Here is a 22,703-nt window from a genome sequence, read left to right as displayed (position 1 = left end):
AGGGGCAGCTGTCAGAAGTTACGAACGGCTCTCAGGGGAAGCAGACAGGGCAGCTCTCACGGGGGAGAAGGGTGGAACGGCTCTCAGGGTGGAGGGGGGGGGAAGGATGGAATGTCTCTCAGGGGGGAGCAGGGTACGGCACAGCGGTGGGCAGGTAGCTGGCAGGTGGCTGATTGACGGTGCGGATCTATGTGCAAGTACGTGGTGATTGCAAACGGCCAAACTGACGTCACTAGAAGCACCTCCCTCCCTTCACAGCCCAAACCCTCAGTAATGAAGCTGTGAGAGCCGGCGGCTCTTTAGCAAACTGTACAGAGTCTTAAACCGGAAGTCCAGGATAGGAGCATAATAAGAGCAGTTTTTGGCCAATTTTATGAAAGTTTCACTTGAAATGTACCAAAAAAAAGCCAATTCCTTCTATTTTACATTAAAAAACATCCATTAAAGCACTCTGAAAAATGATGGTATATGTCCCCTTTAAGTATCTATTATCCCGAATTCTTCTCTCTAGGGTTTTTCGGGACCTTTTTATACTTCAACATTCTTTAAGGCTCTTAAAACAAGAAGAAAAAAAGCAGGATTGTTTTCCCTTAAAACTTAATGTTAGTTAGGTCATTGTTATTTTTAATTACATGCTTCAGGGCAAAACCGGAAAATGGGGACCAAAAAAGTAAGAAGTAAAAATTAGGTGGGATAGACTAATACTTGGGTTAAAGGAGGGAATGAAAGAATGTGAGAAATACTGAAAAACATGGAAAGAAGTACAGTATAAAAAATGTATATTTTATAAATACTTTACCTTGGTTTATTGTCATAACTAGGAATCTGGTTAAAGTCCACACCTTAACACGCCGATTCATCTTTAACTATCATACCCCTAGTTTCTGTTCACATTAATGCTTTATTTACCAAAACAATCGGAATAAAGAGCTGAGCTACACATAGTTCAATTGTAACATAGTCTATAGATAGTCTATAGATAGTTACAAAACTGGAAGATGGGGAGTAAAGAAGTAAAAAGTAAATGGGAAAATAGTTGGGGGTAGACAAAAATTGGGTTAATAAAGGGAAATTATATGAGAAATGCTGAAACACATGGAAAGAGGCATGGATAACCTTTTGCATGCTTTATAATCAGATACTTTACCTTGGCTTATTGCCTTAACTACACATCTGGTTTAAGTCTATACCTCAACATGCCTCTTCATAGTTAACCACCTCACGTTTCTGTTTAAATATATGCCTTGTTAACAACATTTATGGCGGATATACATTACTAATAATTGTCGTTTTAAGGCGCTTTTTATTATACACTGTGCAATAATCCCTTATACAACATCTTGGTTCTATGCTCTTCACAAAGGTGTTTGCATCTGGGCCATGTGAGGAAAACCTCAGAGCTGATATCCTCAACAGCTCCAGCTACATTTATTGTATAGCTAAAAAAAAGCATGTAAAAATTAGTACAGAGGAAATGAAGCATTAGGCATCCAAACACAGAAAGGATGTTTATTGAAGAAAATAAAAATTAAGTTATTGTTTGCTGGATTTTGGACAAAGAAATCAGGAAGAGCTACTCATGCAAATGTCACCACAAATTCCTTTGACAACTCTGGAACAGTACCAATACAAACTCCAGTCTAACACTTTTTAGCTGTACCTTTTTCAGACATGAACCTTAATGAGTATTGAAAAGGTTAAATCTTTCACTCTGTGAAACCAAATCTTTATTTTGAATTCAGGTCACAGGGTAGGCAAATATGCAGAAAAATACAGTTGTTTGTATTTTCTGCTTATTTCAGTATATGACTTTTGAACCTGTCATAGAATGAAGCTTGTTATCATTGCTAATGAGACTGACCCTTCAATAGAGAGAAATACAAACAAATTGCGGTTGAGTCTAAGTATGCCTTTTTAAAATGCCATGTTTTTCCCTAAGGGCATTGTTTCCAGCATGAAAACATATAGGAAACCCTTGGGAATAACACTGACATCTTCTATTCTTTCAGAAAAAGAGCTCTAGTTTGTTACAGAACATCAGCTATGTATTCTGAAATCATTTATCTCAGGTACACAAACCCAGATTAGATGTGTCAGAATTGATGGAAAGTGTTGGCACTTTTCCCAGTGTAGGGGGGGGGGGGGGACATTTTAGCAACATTAAACACAATGTAGTGTAGCATAGACACAGCTCTTGTTACATTATTTTGGATAGTGCTCCTAAATTATGATTGATGAATGACAATTAGACTATTGCAGGGACCTCAGTTTGTAAAGGACATGGGTGCAGATACATAAAGCCTGAACTAGATAGACAAGAGGTGAAAATCAGCTGTACTATTTACAATTCTCCAGACTACAAACAGGCTCAAACAAATTATTTTTGTGGTCTGTTTTTTTTATACTGTACATTTGACTTGAAGAATAACATCAGTAGTGCTTTTCCTAGCATGCATAATATCTAATAATAGTAAAGCAGATGAGACAAGAGAATAAACTGATAAATACACACAAAGACACAGTGAGTTCATGGATTGGCCTTAGGCTACTTCCTTAGGCTATATGTTTCCAGGACAATAGTTACATAGTTATGTTGGGTTAAAAAAACCCAATGTCCATCTAGTTTTACCCCCTCCAAACCACATGCATATACTTATACAGTACACACTTATCTATACACTAACATATATAACCATATATACCCATATCTATACTATCCTTGGATAGTATGCTTGTTTAATAAATAATCTAAGCCAATCTTAAAGGCATTAATAGAATCTGCAATTACAGCATCACATTACACACAGCATCACAGCATTACAAAACCTGAGGAAATACCTATGCTGCTTCAAATGGAAATTCAGATCCCTAAGTCTAAAGGAGTGGCCTCTGGTGTATATACCTGTCAGTATATTCAGCAAGCCAATTTTACAACTTCATAGATCTCACTGTTTAAAAACCCTTTCTGAATATTAAGATGGAACCTCCTTTCTTCTAATTTGAATGGATAGTCTTGTGTCTGCTAGAAGGACCTACTGGTAAATAAAGCAAATAAACTTTATTATATGGTCCCATTATATAATTATACATAGTTACTATCTCTCCCCTTAAGCACCTCTTCTCTCATGAAAAAAACCCAGTCTTTCTTCATAACTGAGATTTTCTTTACCTTTTTATGAGCTAAGTTGCCCTTCTTTAGAACTGCCCTAATTTTGTAAAATCCATTGAGCATTGGAGACCAAAACTGCAGTGCATATTCTAGATGGGGCCCTTCCAGTGCTTTATAAATGGGAATAGTTAACCTCTCCTTTTCCCCCCTTTTAATACAGTTTAAAGCCTTGCTTGCCCTTGCAGCTACTGACTGGCATTGCTTGCTTCAGTTAATTCATTTTCACAAGTACCCCTATAGATCCAGCCAAGTTCCTTTACCGTGTTATTACGTTATAGGGTTGATTCACTAAGGTGCGTTATAATGAGAGCTATTTATAGCATGCGTTATTTTTCGCAACTTAACGCACGATTCACTAAAAGGTTACTTGCGTTAATTTAGACACGATGCTGTTTGCTTTAGTTAAGTCGCAAAGACTATTTTGTGCGGTATTTAATGCAACGCGCGCTAATTAATGCAGCACGCACAAACTGTCGCCGTATGTGAAAAAACGCACGCCATATTAGCAATACACGCCATTACTTTCGGAAAACTACTGTTCTGAAAATGACCATTTCCCTGCAAACTGGAGGCTGCATCACTCTAGGGCCAACACAGACTTGAATCCCACTGCAAAGTCCATATAGTGTTGCCAAAAGCTCATGAACTGTACTTTTCTATAATTACCGCCTGCCCCAAGTAGGTGTTCATTTTCGCATAGACCAATGCGATATTTAGCACGTAACGCTTCATATGTATTTGTGAACCACACGTTAATACTATTTCTATTCGCTAGTTAACGCAATGCGTTAAAATTAACGCATTCGGTTGCGCGCTATTTAACGCACACAATATGCGACTTAAAACATGCGATAACACGGATTGCACGTTTTTTTCGCGTCAATTTTAACGCAAAAAAAAGCATGCAATAACGCTTATCGACCTTTAGTGAATCAACCCTTATGTCTCTTCCAGTTAACGCTGGAAAAAAAAAACCAAAATTCCAACAGGTGGCGCATGGTCTATGGCATTTTCTTTTGTGTTTTGCAAGTGCAAGTCTTTGCACTCCAGCACTATCTAGAGGCAGGATTTAACACTCAAAAACTGGTGTTTGGTCATGGTGACACCAAATGTGAACTTGCTGGCTGCATCTCTAGGTCCTTCTCTATTATGGATTTGCCTATGCAGCCCCACTAAGGGTATAAGGGTTAGATGTTGCCAAGTGAACAAGGAAGTGCACATTTAACCCAGTTCGATATTCGACCCTATCCCTTACGATGGATACAGGGGTTCAGTCGAATCTGAAAAACTTGGTTTGGTGCATCCATAGTATAAAGTGAACTACCCCTTTCAATTGGAGAAAAATCATTTTTTGCAGAAAGTAATGCAAATGGTTCTTAATTGTGAAATTGGTGAGGCAGTGAAGTATCCTGTGATTATGTGTTTCTTAAGTTCTTTAAGACTTCAGTGTCTTATTGGACAGGCATGTTGGTCATTGATCATGAAAGAGTTGATCATGGTAGACAGCTGTCTTTTTGTACTTAAGATCAACTGTGTACGTTTGCTGATTGTTGATCTATTGCTTGTTCTAAACATGGCTTTTTAAGAACAAGAAACCATAGACAGATCTTTGATTTTTTAGTAGATAAATAATAAGACTTACATTGTTCAGACACTTAAGCTGTGTTCCTGAGTCTTTTTCTCATGTTGCATTACCTTTCATCTCACTGCAGGGAGGAATGTTACCTACCGAGGATGCTTCAGAGCCCCAGAAAATGTAACAAGGATTTTTCCTGTCTCATTTCCAAATCTTACTGTTGAAATGTGCTCAGAATTCTGCTCTGATAAAGTAAGAGATGGTGTTTTTAATATCTTTATTCTCACTGATTGTTCTAAACCTACATTGAATACCATTGATGGGCTGGGATCATGGGTCTGATACCTACCTACAAACTTTATCTCAATTCATTTATCAATTTGATATTTTGTTTTCTATTAATGCAACTATAATCATTTTTACACCTTTGTTTACTGCATATAACTTAAAAATTACATATACATTCAGTATACCTAAAAGGTATGCTAGCAGTTAAGGAAATAAGATTAAGAAAAGGTAGGGAGAACAATATTGTAGATATTATTAGTGCCTTTCTTGTAGTTTGATATGAAACATCAGCTAGAATTGTTCAATTAGCTGGAATATCTTTACAAAGCTTCATTTTCTGTTTTCATTAAACTCCTCTATAATATTACAGTTATAGAAATCTTGTAATAATGTGTTTCTTCGTTTTCTAGTTTTAACTTTTAGTGTATACTTATATGATGTTTAATTTGCCATTTTCTAAACACCTTTCTTGAATTGTGCTTGTCGAGTCTTTGTGCATGCACAACATCTGCTAATCATGTAGGCTTCAGTAGTGATGGAGCTGCATATCAAACCATACTTTTGCATTCCATTTCGTGGGCATTTGCATAGTAGTTTGCGGTATTTTAGTAAGTGAGAAGAAAATCAAATAACCGTTTGCTGTTTATCTGGGCAGGTTTTTCTTTACATCTTTTTGAGCTCAGTAAATGCTGAACTACAGAAAATAGCATGGAAATAATTATGTAAAATGTTTCAGATGTTTAGCGCAGTGTACAAATAATTTAATGAGTAAAGGAAATATAACAGTAAGAATACTGTGAAATACTCAATAGGGGGCTACAGGAAACAACACCCACTATACACCCCATGGTACACCAGTTTAAAAGCGTGGTTTACCTTTAAGTTAACTTTTAGTATGTTGTAGAATTCTAAGCAACTTTCCAATTGGTCCTCATTATTTATTTGTTGCAGTTTTTGAATTATTTGCCTTCTTCTTCCAACTCTTTGCAGGTTTTAAATGGGGGTCACTGACCTCAGCAGCCAGAAATCTATTGCTCTCTGACGCTACAGTTTCATTGTTATTGTTACTTTTTGTAGCTCTCTTTTCTATTCAAGCCCTCTCCTATTCATATACCAGTCTCTCATCCAAACCACTCCCTGGTTGTTAAGGTAACTTGGACCCTAGCAACCAAATAAGCTGCTGAAACTACAAACTAAAGAGTTTCTAAACTGAAAATGAAATAACTAAAAAACTACAAATAATAAAAAATGAAGACCAATTGTGAATAGTCTCAGAATATTACTCTCTACATCGTACTAAAAGTAATTGTAAATGTGAACAACCCCTTTAATTGTTTAATTAAAGAAGTCTTAAGTAATATTAACTTCTAACAGTATCTGCTAAATCATTGGCCTTTTTTCTGGCCTTTTCTCTTAGTGAATCTTCCCAATGAAAAACTGATAATACAAACTGGTTAAATTTACATTGTTTATGACACATTCAAGCTTGAAGATGATAATTTACCTCATATATCATTGACTATTCTTGTATAAAATACTCTTAAAGACAATGCCTTGCATGCCTTGCATACCTGAAGGCTTCTAAATAAACACAGTGGCTCTGGAGACTATAATCCAGAGAACTTCCATACAAGAAAGGTGATCTGCTAGTACAGAGTTGGGCACATGCAACCTCCTACCTATGTTAATGGATTATAAAAGATGGAATTTTGGTTCCCCAATGATTGCACATAAGGAGTCTAATCAGTTATGAAGTGGACATTGGAGAAATGTTTCTCTGTTGCACAGTTACCTATTCTGGCATACACAGAGCACCATATGATTTTAACGCATTCATATATTTAGAATCAGTCTAGCATGACAAATGCGGTCTAAATGTATTGCTTTGAGAATATCTGGAGTGTACGTCTGATTATTTTAGCTTGCAGAGTGTGGTTTTCCTAAAGGTTCCTGCTAAAATCCAGCTGTGTGTGTAGGTGTTTGACTTTGTATAATTTCATGCATGCCAGGACATAACTGTATGTGTTGCTGTGTTGGCATATCAGGCTGTGCTTATTGTCACTGCTGACCACAGAGCAATATATGTGGGTGCTGATTGATATAACAATAAGGGGGTGATTTATAAATGCTTGAATACATTTTTTTTCCACAATTTGAATTTCTTTTTGTGCTCGAACTCCCAAAATTTGAATTATGGTTTAAAAACGAAAATGTTCAGTATTTATTGAAAAATCTGAAAACCTTTTATGTAGTCAATGGGAGTTGTCATAGGCAAAATTCAAGCCACTTTTCAATTCGAGTTTTTTTAAGCTTGTAAACTCACATTTGAAGTATCTAGTATAAATAAATTTAAAGCAACTGGACTTGTTTGGTAATCATTGAAGACGTTTCACTACTCATCCGAGCAGCTTCTTCAGTTCAACTGACTGGTATGGGAAGTCCTCAGCATATAAACTCTTCCACTAATCCAATCACAATGGCACTTTGTAACTCTTCAGAGAGGTGACATCTGAAACTCACAGAGGTGTGAATGCTGTGGAGTTACATTGAGAGGATTACCAAAGTATCATGCAACTCTTCAAAACAGGTGTTACTTGTTAGAGTTGCATGAATGGATGTGTGAAGAGTCCAGTTGCTTTAAATTTATTTATACTAGATATACCATGACCTGGATGAATGAAAATCTTCATAGACTCACATTTGAAGTATTGAGTTTTTTTCCATGGTATTATTCAATTGAGTGTTTTCTGATTTCTTTAATAAATAAGCAAACATTCAAGTTTTAAATAAGTATATTTGTTGTAAAAAACACTCTGAAATTCCCAAAATCGAAAAATTCCCAAAAACAGTTTGCTTTTATTAAAATTACATTTTAGGTTGACTTGTCCTTTAATCCTTACAAAATAAATATGTGCAAGCTTGTTCTATATGAAATGAAGGTCATACATCTAACTTGCTTTATTCATTATGAGAAAAACAAACAAGTTCAGGCATACTCATTATTCCAACCCATGGTGCATTTTAATATTCTAAGGAATGATCGAAACTTTGTTTCTCTTTTTCATTTGCATTCAGTTTTTTGTTTCAATGTTTTTAAAATAGGAACAGTTCAGTTTTGGAAAATTATGATGGGGGTAATTGTAATTTATTATTTTAAATAAGAAACGCTAGTTTACATTAACGGGCAGCAATATGATAAGCTATGAAGTAATTCAGTTTTTGGTGGATAAAAAAAAAATCTAAAGGAGGCTGTTCCCTGTCATTTATCTTCCGCTACCACTAGCTTGACAGGGCTACTTTGTTATGCAGTGGCAGAGGAAATCACATCTTGTGAGCACAATGGGAGCATGCTGACACCAGTGCCAACATAGCAAAACTAAGCCCAGCCAGGCATGATGTGAGCTGCTTTGAAGAAGTTGGAGTCATTATTTGGGAGACAGGAAGAAATATATTTAAACCCAATGATAAAGTAGCAATATATTTGCCTCATAATACCGAAGCTGGTTGCCTTAGTGCTTAACATATCCAATTACAAATTTTAGCACTCTATAACGAGAACCAATATTACTATATTACCCAGTAGTGCTACTGGGTACCTAGTAATATTACTGGCAGAGATTTAGAATACATTACAGATTATTTATAAATTCAGCCGCTTTAAAATGGACACACATTGACACACTGCTGCACTTCTTTATAGTTGTGGCATGTGTCATTAAGTCCATGGTGAATTGTTTCTGAAACTGCACTGTGCACACTGCACTAGAGGTAGCAAATGACCCTTACAGAGTTTATTTATTTACAAAGAATATACAAAAATACTGTAGAAATATTCCAGACAGGCATTTACGTGAAACTGCATATCTCAATTGGCTATATAAAGGCCAAACTTGAATGTTTTCATTTTTAATGAATAGATCTACCATGTAGGTCAGTGCTTATAATTCCAACTTTGTGCAAAGTGCAGCCCAGTCCCCTGGTGAACCTTTTTTACTCTTTTCCCACCAGTGGAATGAAACACAGCTCTCCAGTATTTAACTCTCAGCTTACTGATTTTATTTTGTTAATAAAACCATCTTTTCCCCAAAGAAAAACACACACACTCATTTCTCCCACCTTTCACATTTCTCCCCAACAACCATAATACACATTAATAATAATGGTAGACTGATATAATTAAAACATGCATAGAATTAAATACTCACATTACTGGATTCCACCATGATAATACAAAGACAGAGGAATAAATGTGTTGGGTTCACAGTGGAGTTGTGCAGGACTCAATGGTAATGCTTAAACAACTTGTTTATTAGAGCTCCAACATGGCAAACTATATACAGACATTGCAAGTAGGAAGTATATCTAACCATAGAGAACAAGCAGAAAGCCAAGCTAGATAACACATTGTAGCTGAGCTAACATTTAGGCATACAGCTCCCTCTAGTGGTACACAACACTCCTCCCCCCTAGCTTACATAATCGTCCATCCACTTTGGAGGCACCCTGTTGCGTTGTGGCCGTTCATAACCAGAAGTCTGACCACAAGAGACATCTTGGGAGGAGTTATCACAGTTCTCTATTGGATCAGAGTCATTTCCTGGTGGAATACTGGTTTCATTGGTCCCTTGGCTGCATGGGGTAGCCATTTCATCTGGAAGAGAGTCACTAGGAACCACCTTGGGACAACCCATGTTCTCCATTAAGGTACTGTTACTTGGCTGAACATGCCTCCGCAACTGATCAACATGACGGTGCCACTCTTGCCCATCATCACAATGTACCTTGTATGACACAGGTCCAGTAACTTCAGTTATTACTGCAGGGACCCACTTTGGACCAGCCCCATAATTCCTGGCATACACTGGATCATTAGAAGCAAATGTACGCAGAGTCTTAGAGGATAGGGCTGAATCCAGGCTTTGTTGCTGTTTCCTTTCTACATCATCAGTTAGATCTGGATTAAGACGATCAAGACATGTTTTAAGGCGCCGCCCCATCAGAAGCTCAGCAGGGCTGACACCTGTGGTAGGACATGGGGTAACATGCTGAGCTATAAGGAATCGTGCAAGTCTTGTTGACCAGTCCCCATTAGTAATCCTTCTGAGTGCATCCTTCGCAGTTTGAACCATTCTTTCAGCTTGTCCATTTCCTTGAGGTCGACGTGGAGCAATGGTTACTGCCCTTATTAAGTTGTTATTGGTAAAGGTCTTAAACTCCTCAGAAGTAAAAGCAGTCCCATTGTCTGATACAATAACATCTGGTATTCCGTGTGTTGCAAACAGATGACGTAGGGCTGAAATTGTCACAGCTGATGTCTGAGATGACACTAGGATGACCTCTAACCATTTTGAGAAAGAGTCTACCACTACAAGAAAGTTCTTCCCCTGGAATGGTCCAGCAAAATCAATATGAAGTCTAGACCAAGGCTTTTTTGTAATCTCCCAAGGAAACACTGGAGCTGCAGGGGGGCTGTGACGAGAGTGCTGGCAAGTGACACACAGATGTACGGCCTCCTCTATGTCTGTGTCAATTCTGGGCCACCAAACATAACTCCTTGCGAGAGCTTTCATGCGCACGATTCCTGGGTGGGCTGCATGTAGCATATCTAGGACAAATTTGCGTCCTCTTTGAGGAATGACTACTCGGCTTCCCCATAATAAACACCCTTTATGTGCAGATAGTTCATGTTGACGGTTTGTATATGGTCTGAACTCTTCAGACAACTTTTCATTTGGCCATCCCCTCCACACCCAGTTGAGAACACGAGAAAGGATTGGATCCTTTGCAGTCATATGAGCAATCTCAGTAGCTTCCAGTGGAGAATCAGGGAGGGATTCCAGCATAAGTACTTCAAGTAAAGGGGGTAGTGAGCAGTCTGGGATCTGTAAAGGCAAGCGACTCAAAGCATCAGCATTTAAGATTGATTTTCCAGGTTTATAAAGAAGAGTGTAATCATAAGCACTTAGCATGATACTCCATCTGAGCATTCGAGGTGACATAACATTAGGAGTAGGACTGTCTTTTGAGAGCAAACCCAGTAATGGTTTATGATCAGTGTGGATTTCAAATGTATGTCCATAGAGGTAATTATGAAACTTCTTAACACCAGCTATGATAGCTAATGCTTCTTTATCAATTTGTGCATAGTTCCTCTCTGCTGATGTCATTGTCCTAGAGTAATAAGCAACTGGTGCCTCTTTACCATTTGGGAGAATGTGGCTAAGAACAGCGCCAACACCATAAGGAGATGCATCTGTAGTAAGTATTAATGGCCGATCTTCATCATAATGGACAAGAAGAGAATCAGATGTCAGCAACTGTTTAACTTTGCAGAAGGCCTCTGAATGTTTAGGAGTCCAATTCCATGGGACCCCTTTGTCAAGCAAGCGATGAAGAGGCTCTGCCACTGTTGCCTTGTGAGCAAGGAAGCTGTGATAGAAATTGAGCAACCCAAGGAATGCTTGAAGTTCTTGTTTAGATTTTGGTTCAGGTGCATCATGGATAGCTTTCACTTTACTTTCTGTAGGACGAATGCCTGAAGCATCTATACGGTACCCCAAGAAGTTTACGCTGGTAGCTCCAATCTCACACTTTTCTTTTTTTAAACGAATGCCTGATGAATCAAAACGAGATAGTACTTCTCTAAGGCGGTCAGCCAGTATACTTTCAGATGGCCCCATTAGTAGAACATCATCAAAATATGGGACAACACCAGGAATGCTGGATAGCAAGGTTTCCATAAAGTGCTGGAATATTCCTGGTGCAGTTGAAATTCCAAACTGGAGGCGCTTTACCCTGAATGCACCCCGATGGGTAATAATAGTCTGGGCATCTGCAGAAGCTTCATCCACCAACAACTGTTGGTATGCCTGGGCAAGATCAAGTTTTGCAAAAACCTTGCCACCAGCTAGTGTGGATAACAGTTGATTCACAGCAGGCACAGGATATGGATGCTGATTAAGAGCTTTATTTACTGTGCATTTATAGTCTCCACAGAGTCTCACATCACCATTAGGCTTAAGAACTGGCACAATTGGGGTTGCCCATTGTGTGTGTGTCACTGGCTCAAAGACCCCTTGTGCTGTGAGACGTTCAAGTTCAGCTTCAATTTTTGGACGTAAAGCATATGGCACAGATCTGGCTTTCATGTGTATGGGTGAGATTGCAGGGTCTAATCTAAGTGACACAGGTGGACCCTTGTAAGTGCCTAGTTCATTTGCAAAAACTTGTGGAAATTCCTCAATGACCTTCTTTACTGATCCCCCAGTGACAACATGGATGCCTTGGATGCTGATTTTTAATGGAGAGAACCAGTTCCTTCCCAAAAGGCTTTTTTGAGTACCTTTGGCAACAATCAGGGGTAACATTCCGCTGAATGTGTTGTACTGAACACTCACATCACAACTTCCAAGAAGCTCAACAGACTGTCCATTATAGTCACGGAGTGTGCACCCTGGCTTTGATAATGTGGGAGGATTGTGAGGGAACAGTTTATCAAATAATTCAGAGCTTATTATGGTAAATGCGGCTCCTGAGTCAATCTCCATTTCACACCGATAGCCATGTATAAAAACATTTGCAGTAATTTCAGAGTTTACGGGGCCCTTACTGTTGACATGTTGGATATGATACAGCTGGTTGACCTCTGTTCCAGTGGCTGCCCCTTTATTTGTTGGTAAATTTTTATGTGAAAACTTTGCATTATCGCTTTGTTTTTCCTGATTAACCCTTGCTTTGCAAACACGTATTACATGGCCTTTCTTTTTGCAGTAATGACAAACAGCATTCTTAAAAGGGCATACAGAGCGTCTGTGCTGACCACCACATCCAATACATGGTGTAAATGGTGATGCATTTGTTGCAAGATAGTCTTTTGGTTTGTTGTTTTGAAATTGAATGTCATCTGCCTGTTTGGAGGATATGGTGTGCACACTGGTTGCTGTATGATGAATTGCCTTAGTGTGTAAAAGTGCAGTTTCTGCAGCCAAGGCCTTCTCCTGCGCAGCTGCCAGTGTCAGGTTAGGCTCAGCGAGAAGCCGGCGCTGCAAGGCCTCATTCTGAATCCCACAGACTAACTGATCTCTCAGCATATCATTTAGGAACTCTCCAAACTGGCAATGCTCTGCTATGTGCCGTAATTCTGCAATATAGGTAGAAATTGTTTCATCTGCTCTTTGGTTTCTTTTGTGGAAGTGAAATCTCTGTATAATGACAGATGGTGTTGGAGAAAAATGTGCCTTTAACATTGCTAGTAACTCCTCATAAGTCTTTGTTTTTGGAGAGGCCGGGGCAGTGAGTGAGCGAATGACTGCAAATGTTTTAGGCCCACAGACAGTCAGCAGCACTGCCCTCTTTTGCTCAGGGTTAGCTATAGTGTTTGCTTCTAGGAAGTAGGAAAGTCTCTCTGCATATGAGTCCCAAGAAGAAGGGTCACTTACATCAAATTCCTCCATGTGTCCCAGGGTAGCCATGTCTGCAGTGGATCTGAAGTTTGTCCTGTGAGTTCTCTTTTCCTATTCTGCTGCTCTGTCCAGACAGCAGAGTTCTAATCCTCGTCGCCACAAAAAGTGTTGGGTTCACAGTGGAGTTGTGCAGGACTCAATGGTAATGCTTAAACAACTTGTTTATTAGAGCTCCAACATGGCAAACTATATACAGACATTGCAAGTAGGAAGTATATCTAACCATAGAGAACAAGCAGAAAGCCAAGCTAGATAACACATTGTAGCTGAGCTAACATTTAGGCATACAGCTCCCTCTAGTGGTACACAACAAAATGCATGAAAGCACTATAAAGAACTTTAATCCCACAGTTTACTTTTCCTGTTTAGCACAAATGGACTCCTCCATGAAGATTTTACCTGATGCAGAAGTGCAGTGCTCCATAATCACTGTATTTTTAGTGCCATACGTACAGCCCCTAGACATCCTGATTTCAAGCGCTCGGTGAAGAGTCTGATCTATTTTGTTGGGCTGCTTTACCATTAAAAATACAATAATTTCATCAAAAACAAAGTGCCACCTCATTTATCAACACTGGGCAAATTGGCCCATGGGTATTAACCCATGACAACCAATGAAATAGTTGCATTAATTGTTCAAATTTGCTCAGTGTTGATAAATAAGCCCCATTTGTCCTCGGTTTTGCATCAGTTAAAATTTTTAAGCTGGGTATTGGTAATGACAGCAAAACGTCAGTGTCCGCGATAGCTGTTTAAAATGTTACATGCCTGCACAGTGTTGTACAAACTGCATAGTGACAGAGCTTTATTTTCATCATTATTATCATTTATTTATATAGCGGCATTGCAGTGACCCTTTTTTGAGTTTAATAAGGTACTTGAATGAAGACATTACCTTGTGCATAACTGTCATACAGATTATAATATCTTCATTTTTCATTTTGATGAACTGATTGGATCTTGTGGGGGACTGTGCAAAATAGCATTGAGGAAATACAATGAATTTTGATTATGTTGACTATATAATAGAAAGACTATACATAGATGGCCTTCAAGAAATTACAAGTATCCCTCAATTGCCTATCCATATACCTCTTTCTTAGGTGCTTCTTCAGTTATAAAAAGAAATTAATTAAGTACCTGTTAAGGGGGTTGTAATAAAAATCATTGCATCAAAATGCATTGTTGCGAGTATTTAGCGCTGTTCTCAATGTAATACTGTTCACGAAACATTTATTACATTGCAAATGTTTAACACCTGCTTTAAGATGGCGTAATTGTGACTGCGACTTTTTCATTAAGAAGTTTTATTACATTCACTGTGCCTGTGCGCAAATGAAAGAATTCCCAAATGCATACCTTCTGTTGCAAGAAATGCAGTGGGTTCGCTAAAGCATTTGTGCAAATGCAAAATTTGTCATAAAGCATCATTTTGGTCCCATTGCAACATTTTTTTTCCATTAACCATGCATATTACATTCCCCCAATAATGTTTCATAGACCTGTTTAACCAATAGCCTTTATGATTTGTATTTACAGTTTTTTATATAATTAAGATTTTATTTTTATTTTGATCTAGCATTTTTGGCCATAGACACCATGAATGGAATGACAGTATACTGTATATACAAAATATAAATGTCTCAATACATGGCAGATTAGTAATTTATTCAGATTCACATTACATGGTAGCTTTGAAACCAGTGCAATTAGCATCAGAATTAAATAATCATCCCTGTAACATCAGCTTCTATTAAAGGCCAATCTCATTTTCTGCTTGATAATTTGCGACAACGCCTAAGCTTAGCTTCATAACAGTTGCTTAGAGCGTTGCAAACACTTCCCAAGGTGGGGAGCTCCTGTAACAACTGTAAAGACCTGGATCATTGCTGCTATTGAGATGCTAAAACTTTAGGCTGTTAAAGTAAGTTTTTTAGCCATATTTATACTTAGGGTTTAGTTCTCCTTTAAGGCAAGCTGTCAAACTGTGACACAGCTACAAGCATAGCAGCTTTGTCAATGACATCAGACATGGACATCAGACAGGGTAGGGCAGTTATTATATTATTTTAGAATTTTTCTTGAAATCCAAGGAAGGAGGTGCCAAAATGTTATGCTCCTGTGTTCCTATTCTCTAAAATCTTCACCAACCCAGGGTATTTCTGCAGCAGAATCCTGGCGCCATCTTCCTCAGATTATTCTTTTTCACATGTACATGCCCGTGCAGAGAAGAAAAATTGCCCATAAGAACTTCTGCAGAAATACCCCGGGCCAGGGTAGTTAACAGGGTATTAGGTGATTACAATTAGGGTGCTTAACTTTTAATGTTTCCCTATCCTTTAAAATGTTTCCCTTTATCTCTGTAATAATAAAACAGTACCTTGTACTTGATGGTAACTAAGCTGCAGGAATCCTTATTGGTGGCAAAACAATCCTATTGCGTTTATTTACTGTTTCAATTATTTTTAGTTGAATTATGGTATGGTAATTAAAATTATGAAAAGATCCCTTATCTGGAAAACACCAGATGCCAATGATTCTGGATAACAGATCCCATACTCGTTTATTAGATCTTCAGCTCCAGTTGATGTTTCTCACTGGAATGGTTGGTTAAGATCAGTCGTGAGTGAATAAAATTGATTACCCTTGAATTAGTACAACGTGAGGTCAATGTATGATGTACAGATCGATCTACAGTCACCTTTTATTGTTGATTACATTTCAAATCATCTGGAATTTAATGATACAAACTGTCTTTATGATCCATTGCAATCTAATCTGAATCTTTTTTAGACAATATAAAGGTTTGATTTTTGTTCTTGGAACTGTGTAAGGTATTGTTTCATTCAGAATAGTTAGGTACACGTGTACCAGCATTTTGTAACCAATTATTTGTGATGTGCTTTATAGACTGTCAGTTACCTTTTATTTCAGCTCACAGCTGATGCTTATGCTTTTTTTCAACGTCTCTATAAAAATTGCACTCTGGTTCCATATGCATTTGATCCTCAGCATTTATGAGTGCAACAGATATTTTTTATGAAATTCAGATATGAGTTTTTATATTTGTTCTAAATGCCACATGTTCTACTTATGATCAGTAATGTTTGTTACTCATTAGATACAAACCTGAAGACATACAAGAATTTTTGCCCAGTAGAAAATGCAGTTGGAGTAACTGATTTCATTGTTTCTTATATCCTCAACTCGTCCTGCAGAAGACCTGTATATCATCTGTTTTGTATAAGGCAACATGTTTGTATATAAGTGCTTGCCTTTATATGAGTAAACCTATAGGACATTGGCTATACTTCAGTCTGGTGTGAATTGCATCTATATATGTTCTCTTTTTCTGGAGGGAACTAGTTGTATTGTTGAGGTATAGGTTTATTTCTCTATGGGAGCAAAAGTATCATTATTAGAATTTCTACTTATTTGTAGCTGTGGTTTAATAACTCATCTGGGGATGCTGAATTTACAGGAAATATAAACTAAAACTGTAATTAACAGGATTATCATGATTAGTGAGGATTGCGTGAGCTTGTTGTGTTGGCTTTTGCGAGAAAGGTCCATTCAAACTATTAAATGAGAAGGAAAGGCATTTTGGCATTTTACTGTCAATAGATTAGCCACATTAGTGCCACCTAGAACACTAAATTTATTCTGCATACCTGAATAAACAGCCCTAGAAGCTCCCTCTGTTTGCTTAAGATAGCAGCTGCCATTTTAGCTTGGTCTCTGTAACTTCCGTGCTGTAGCTCTGGCTGTTGGTAGCTCAGATCACACATTCTGATAGGAGGGGGAGTGAATTTTTATGGGAGGGGGGAGAGAAGAAGTCTAATACTAAAGAAAATGTTTACACAATGGAAATAGACCTTGATAAAGCTTACTTAGTTTTTACCTTTCCTTCTCCTTTAATGGACTTATTTATCAATTTTTGAGTTTGTGAATTCAAGTTTATTTTCTGAATCAAATAAACTCACATATTAAATGGTCACTTATTAATTAAGAAGGAAAACTCATTCAAATAAAAAATAAATTATTTTTTTGAGTTTAAAGGTGAAGGGAAGGCCAAAAAAGAGTTAATCTCAAGCTGCAGGCATACCTTCAGTTCTCTCAATAGTGCCCTTAAGTCTCCCCATATTTCTCCCGTTCAGATGATCAGAAGCCAAACAGGAAGAAAAAACGCTGAGCTGTGTAAAGAAAGTTCCCATAATGCCTCACTCTTGCACTGAGACCAAGACCAAGTGAACATGCTCAGTTTGTTAGACTATGAGTCAGCTTCCTGCTGATTGGCTGAGATCAACATTCCTAAGGGAGGGGGGGAGTGAGTTCTTAGCATTCTTGAGGGAGGGGGGAGCAGGAGAGGGGAGAGAGCAGAGAGCTGCGTGTCTCTGGCACATGAATTACAGACACAAGAAATCTTTTGACAGAGAAGTCAGTGCAGCGTTTCTGTGAGTGCTTATGGCTGTATTTACATAGACCTTTCTGATAAAGCTTACTTAGTTTTTACCTTTCTTTTTTCTTTAAAAAAGTTTGAGTTTGAAAATATGGCTGGACTTTGCCTATAATATCTCCCATTGACTTCTATGATAACTCGCAAGCATTTAAATGGCTAATTTCTACTTTTGAGTTTTCAGGGTTTTTAAATACCAGACATTTCAGTTTTTGAACCATAACTTAAAAAATTTGAGTTTTTTTAAGCACAAAAAACTTGAATTGAGAAAAAAGTCAATCTCGATCATTGATAAATCACTCCTTAAATGTATATTGCTGTAAGTTACTTTATTGCATGTACTAAAAAGCAACAATTTAACTTTGCTTGGGACACAATATAGCCTAGAATTGACCCAAGTTATGGTGGAACATGGGAGTGATGTGAGTGCTTATGGCCGTATTTACATAGACCTTTATGATAAAGCTAAGTTTTTACCTTTCCTTCTCCTTTAATAAATGCTGACTTTTCGATGTTTCGGGAAACCTGTTGCACTTTTTTTTCAAATTCAGAAGAAACTCCAATTAGATTTTTGATAAATATGCCCCATTAAAAGTGTCTGTTTGCAGTTCAGTTAAAGCATAGTACAGACCAGGAAAAATATCCCTGTGCATAAAAAATTTTTTGTTAGTGTTTATTCATGTAGGAGAGGTCTTATTTTTGTTATTTTTCTCAGTTTTAGCAGCTTCTCTCAATGAGACATTTTATGTTAAACTGCAAAATAATGCCAATAAAAATCCTGCTTATGGTTTACAGTGTGAAAATAAAGAAATGTGTGAGACTGTGGATATATATATATATATATATATTTTTTTCTTTATTTTTAACTTGTTGTTGGTATCAGCATGCATGGTGTGTTTTCTATACTTGTAGTTTGAAAGATATCATAAATACTAATTATTAATATTCTATGGCTTGGAACGAAAGCACAATGATCTTATGACCCATTTACCCTGCTCTTTTGTCATTTGCATTTTTGTGCTTTGCTTTGCTGGATGGGATTGTTCTGGCAGTGTCCTTTCAAATACAGTGTAGTTTCAGCAAATTACATTTTTGATTAAGGGAAAAAAATCTGGGACAAAGTCAAGTGTGAATATATTACACTGTAATCATACAGTGGCATAAAATCAGAATAATTAGCTCTTTTCCAGCACTGCATAAGTATTATTTTACTTAACAAGCCCTCTGCGTGAGTAGATGATGACCGCTTTTGTGGAATCTATATGCTTCAACTATATTTTGCTAGGCAATTTCAAAGTACAGAATTTGCTTAGTTTAATGATACTTGGACTTATACAGCCACTGACAACAACAGTCTAGCCATTGCTTGTCTGTCTATCTCTCTATCTATCTATCATCTATCTCGACATTATGTATATTCTAGGTCAGTTAACCCATAGCCACTACCCACTGATTAGTTACTAAATGTAAGAAAGCTTTCCACCTGGTATTTCATCCGTATTAAATAATTTATTAGGTAAGTCAAAGTATGAAATCCTATTTTGCTAATAATGTGCACGTGTTTGAATTACTGAAATATAACATGCCACGCGTTTATGAATAATTCCGTTGTGTAGAAGAAGGATAGCCACTGTTACTCTATTTTACTCGCAGTAAAAACAGAAACGTAATATTATTTAAAATGGCAGCTTCTGTTTGACGTTACTTATGTTATACGGACACAGTACCACTGTAGTGCCGTCTGGCAAGCAGCCCACCTCAAAATACCTAAATCTGCATTTGTGGTTCATCAGCTGCTGCCTTACAGACGTTAGCAGCATGGCATCATAGCTTGCACTAGGTGGTTAGGGACCATAAGACACCAAATGTGCTGCTGATGCCTGGCTGGACAACCTGCCAATGTTTTTAACCTGTGTGGTGTCTCTTTTACATGCTCAAGAAGTTTCCCCCCTGTCCCATAATAGTATCACTCCAGTATTTCTAAATTGCTTGCCCCAGCCACTGCACAGAGAACAGCAGTAGTTAAGATGAACAGCCCTGCCCTAAAACTGCCATCATGTGTGTTAACCCCCAATGTGCAGTTTTTTCTATACTATTGGTCATTCCTTGTGGCTTGACCCAGTGTTCAACACCTGCTTTTTATATCTGCTTGGCCTATCGTATTTGGGCTGCTGAGAGAAACTGCCACATTTACTTTATGTATGACCCATTTCTTTTTGAGCAACACAGCCAATGAGAACAGCCTAAGCACAGTGAATTACAGTAATCTGAAAATTGACATATTATCCCAATTTGATGGTATCCTGACACAATAGCAAAAACAGAACACGATAGACATGCCTATAAAGCAATTTAACTGGCCTATTGGATGGGTCTTTGTGGGACATTTGTGGCTCAACACTAAAGGGAATGTTGCCAAAGCAATTTCTGTATCAGGGATGTTACCTGGAACTGATGGGAACCTTACCCAAAGAAAGGACCACAAATATAAGGAAAACAAACAATAAAAAATAAACTTGTGTATATTAGATGTGTAGTATATGTTACATCTTTTGCTTATGCTAAAAGATGTCATTTCAGGGCAGTTCCATCATGAGGTTATTTTATTGGCGGACATGACAGCATGGTCCTCATGTGGTAGCAAAGTAAAAAAAAAAAAAGCATAATGTGTGATACCCTTATGTTTAATTTGGATATAGGAATATATTCTTTATAAATGTTGGCAAGATTATATGTATTAGTATATAAATAAATGTGAAGCCATTGTCACCCCATTTCTACTTCATAGTGTTTTATTTTTGATTCATTGAAAAGGGTCCCCGTGGAATGATGATCCATGACAAAGGAATCATTTGAGAATTTCCCTTCTCATGTTTCAGTGGAGGAAATCAATATGCCAGTGCCCTTTCACTTCTATAGCTATGTATAGTATAAATCTACTATGTACAGGGTAATCTATAAACTAGTGCTAGGAAGGTTTATCAAAATTCTAAAACACTGGATTTCCCCATTTAGTAAACCCTAATAGGGTGTCTAATTTGTTTGAAATGTTTAGTTGTGTTTAGGTAATCAGATAACAAATACTGGGTATACATTTTTCCAGCAGGATAGGTAATTATCAATCCCATAAGCCTGGCTTCAGTACTAATAACAAATGCTGGTCTGGAGAGAAATCATATTATAGTATAACTTTGTTCAAACTGTTACACATTTTGGTTAATTGGCCACTGGGATTTATATTCTTATGTGTTGTGAGCCCCCAGGAGAATTTATTTCAAGGTTATTCTGTAATATGTATCTATAGCCTAGATTTTATACATTCTGAATATTAAGGGCTGGATTAATTACTGAAGATGAGAAAGGGTAAAAGATAAGATAAAAAGTAAAAAAATACTTACAATTATACAATACTCGACATCTCAAGTGTAAAAGTAAGATGCATGGGATGATTGTACATCACAAAGAATTCGGCAGGCATACTCAGTAAACTGCTCTATGTTAAAACATTTTGCTTGTGCTAGTGTATCCCTTTTCCTATATTTTTAGGACAGTCTTCATCTCAGTGTTCAGATGCAACCTCCTTTGAATTTTATGCTCTGTTTTGTCTCTCATTTTATTAACTTTCTTCACACCCTTTTTGACTTTTAGACTGTACTGAGACAGTTTTATGTAGAGCTACAAATAATTTGAAGACTGGCAAGACCAAAGGACACTATTCTAAACCTTCTTGATTTATCCTCTGCTTCTGATGTTGTCAGCCATTCCATTGTAATGTAAATTCTCCATTTTCTTATCTACAGTCATGATGCATCTTTCTAATCATTTAACATTATTTCTCTGTCTCTTATTCCAACAAAATCCTCTTCTCCAATTCACCTTAGTGTTGGGGTCCTTGGTGTTTTCTCCCATGGGAGGGACCTCATCTATTTGCTTGGCTTAAAATACAATTTGTATGTATTTATGCAGATAATATCCAGATATATTCAGACATCCCTTTACTAACTACTGATTTAAAGACCCAGAACTCTATTTTCTAGCTCTTTCTCTTTTTGGATGAATCAATACATCTCAAATTGAACCTTTACAGACAGAACTGATCTTTCTACCAAATTTGGCACTACCTCTCTATTACAATTAATTTTGACGGCATGCTCATTAATCCTTCTGATTCATCACACTGCCTCAGGGGAATTTGAGTCATTTATGACCCTGGGGGATGTAAGTGCAAAAGCACGAAGGGGCATAAGCTTTTGGGCAGGCAGTAAGGACAGTGCTGGACACGCACTACGCGCCCTGACACTCTGTATCTCACATGTCTAAATTATGTGCAAGGTAAGCGCAAGTTGGTGCCATTTGCAGACAGCTGAGTGCAGCAAAAAATGGCTGATTGTGGGGGTTTTTTTTGCACTTTGCACGCTGAACATGGTTTTGAAAATGAAGCCTACTGACTCTTCCTTCTCCTTCTCTAATCATATTAATACTAATTACAAAACCTAATGCTTTTTCTGTCTGAGGTTTTGGAGATCTTTTCTCCCAAGAAACTAATAAAACACTCATGCGGGCCTATTCCACCTAAACTACCTGAACCAACTGATAACTGACCTGTCAGACTTTTGTTTTCTTTTTTAATTTGTGGAGGCCAGTTTTTGCTGCATAAAAAAGCAGTTGTATTGCCAAACACAATCTCCTGTAGGCTGCCAGTCCACATTGGGGCTACCACCAAATATAAATTACAGCCCATATTTGTCACTC

General features: G+C 37.6%; 1 protein-coding gene across 1 annotated transcript in view; it reads left to right on the top strand.

Annotated features, from left to right (window-relative positions):
* The window catches only part of wscd1 (WSC domain containing 1), a 68,673-nt gene that overhangs the window by 18,345 nt on the left and 27,625 nt on the right, over positions 1-22,703 (top strand). Inside the window, 1 exon segment of the mRNA NM_001078907.1 lies at positions 4,882-4,997. Within this exon segment, the coding sequence (NP_001072375.1) occupies positions 4,882-4,997 (116 nt within the window).

This window comes from Xenopus tropicalis, chromosome 2, assembly GCF_000004195.4.
Source record: "Xenopus tropicalis strain Nigerian chromosome 2, UCB_Xtro_10.0, whole genome shotgun sequence".
Taxonomy (NCBI): Eukaryota; Metazoa; Chordata; class Amphibia; order Anura; family Pipidae; genus Xenopus; species Xenopus tropicalis.
This window is presented reverse-complemented; position numbering and strand designations above follow the sequence as displayed.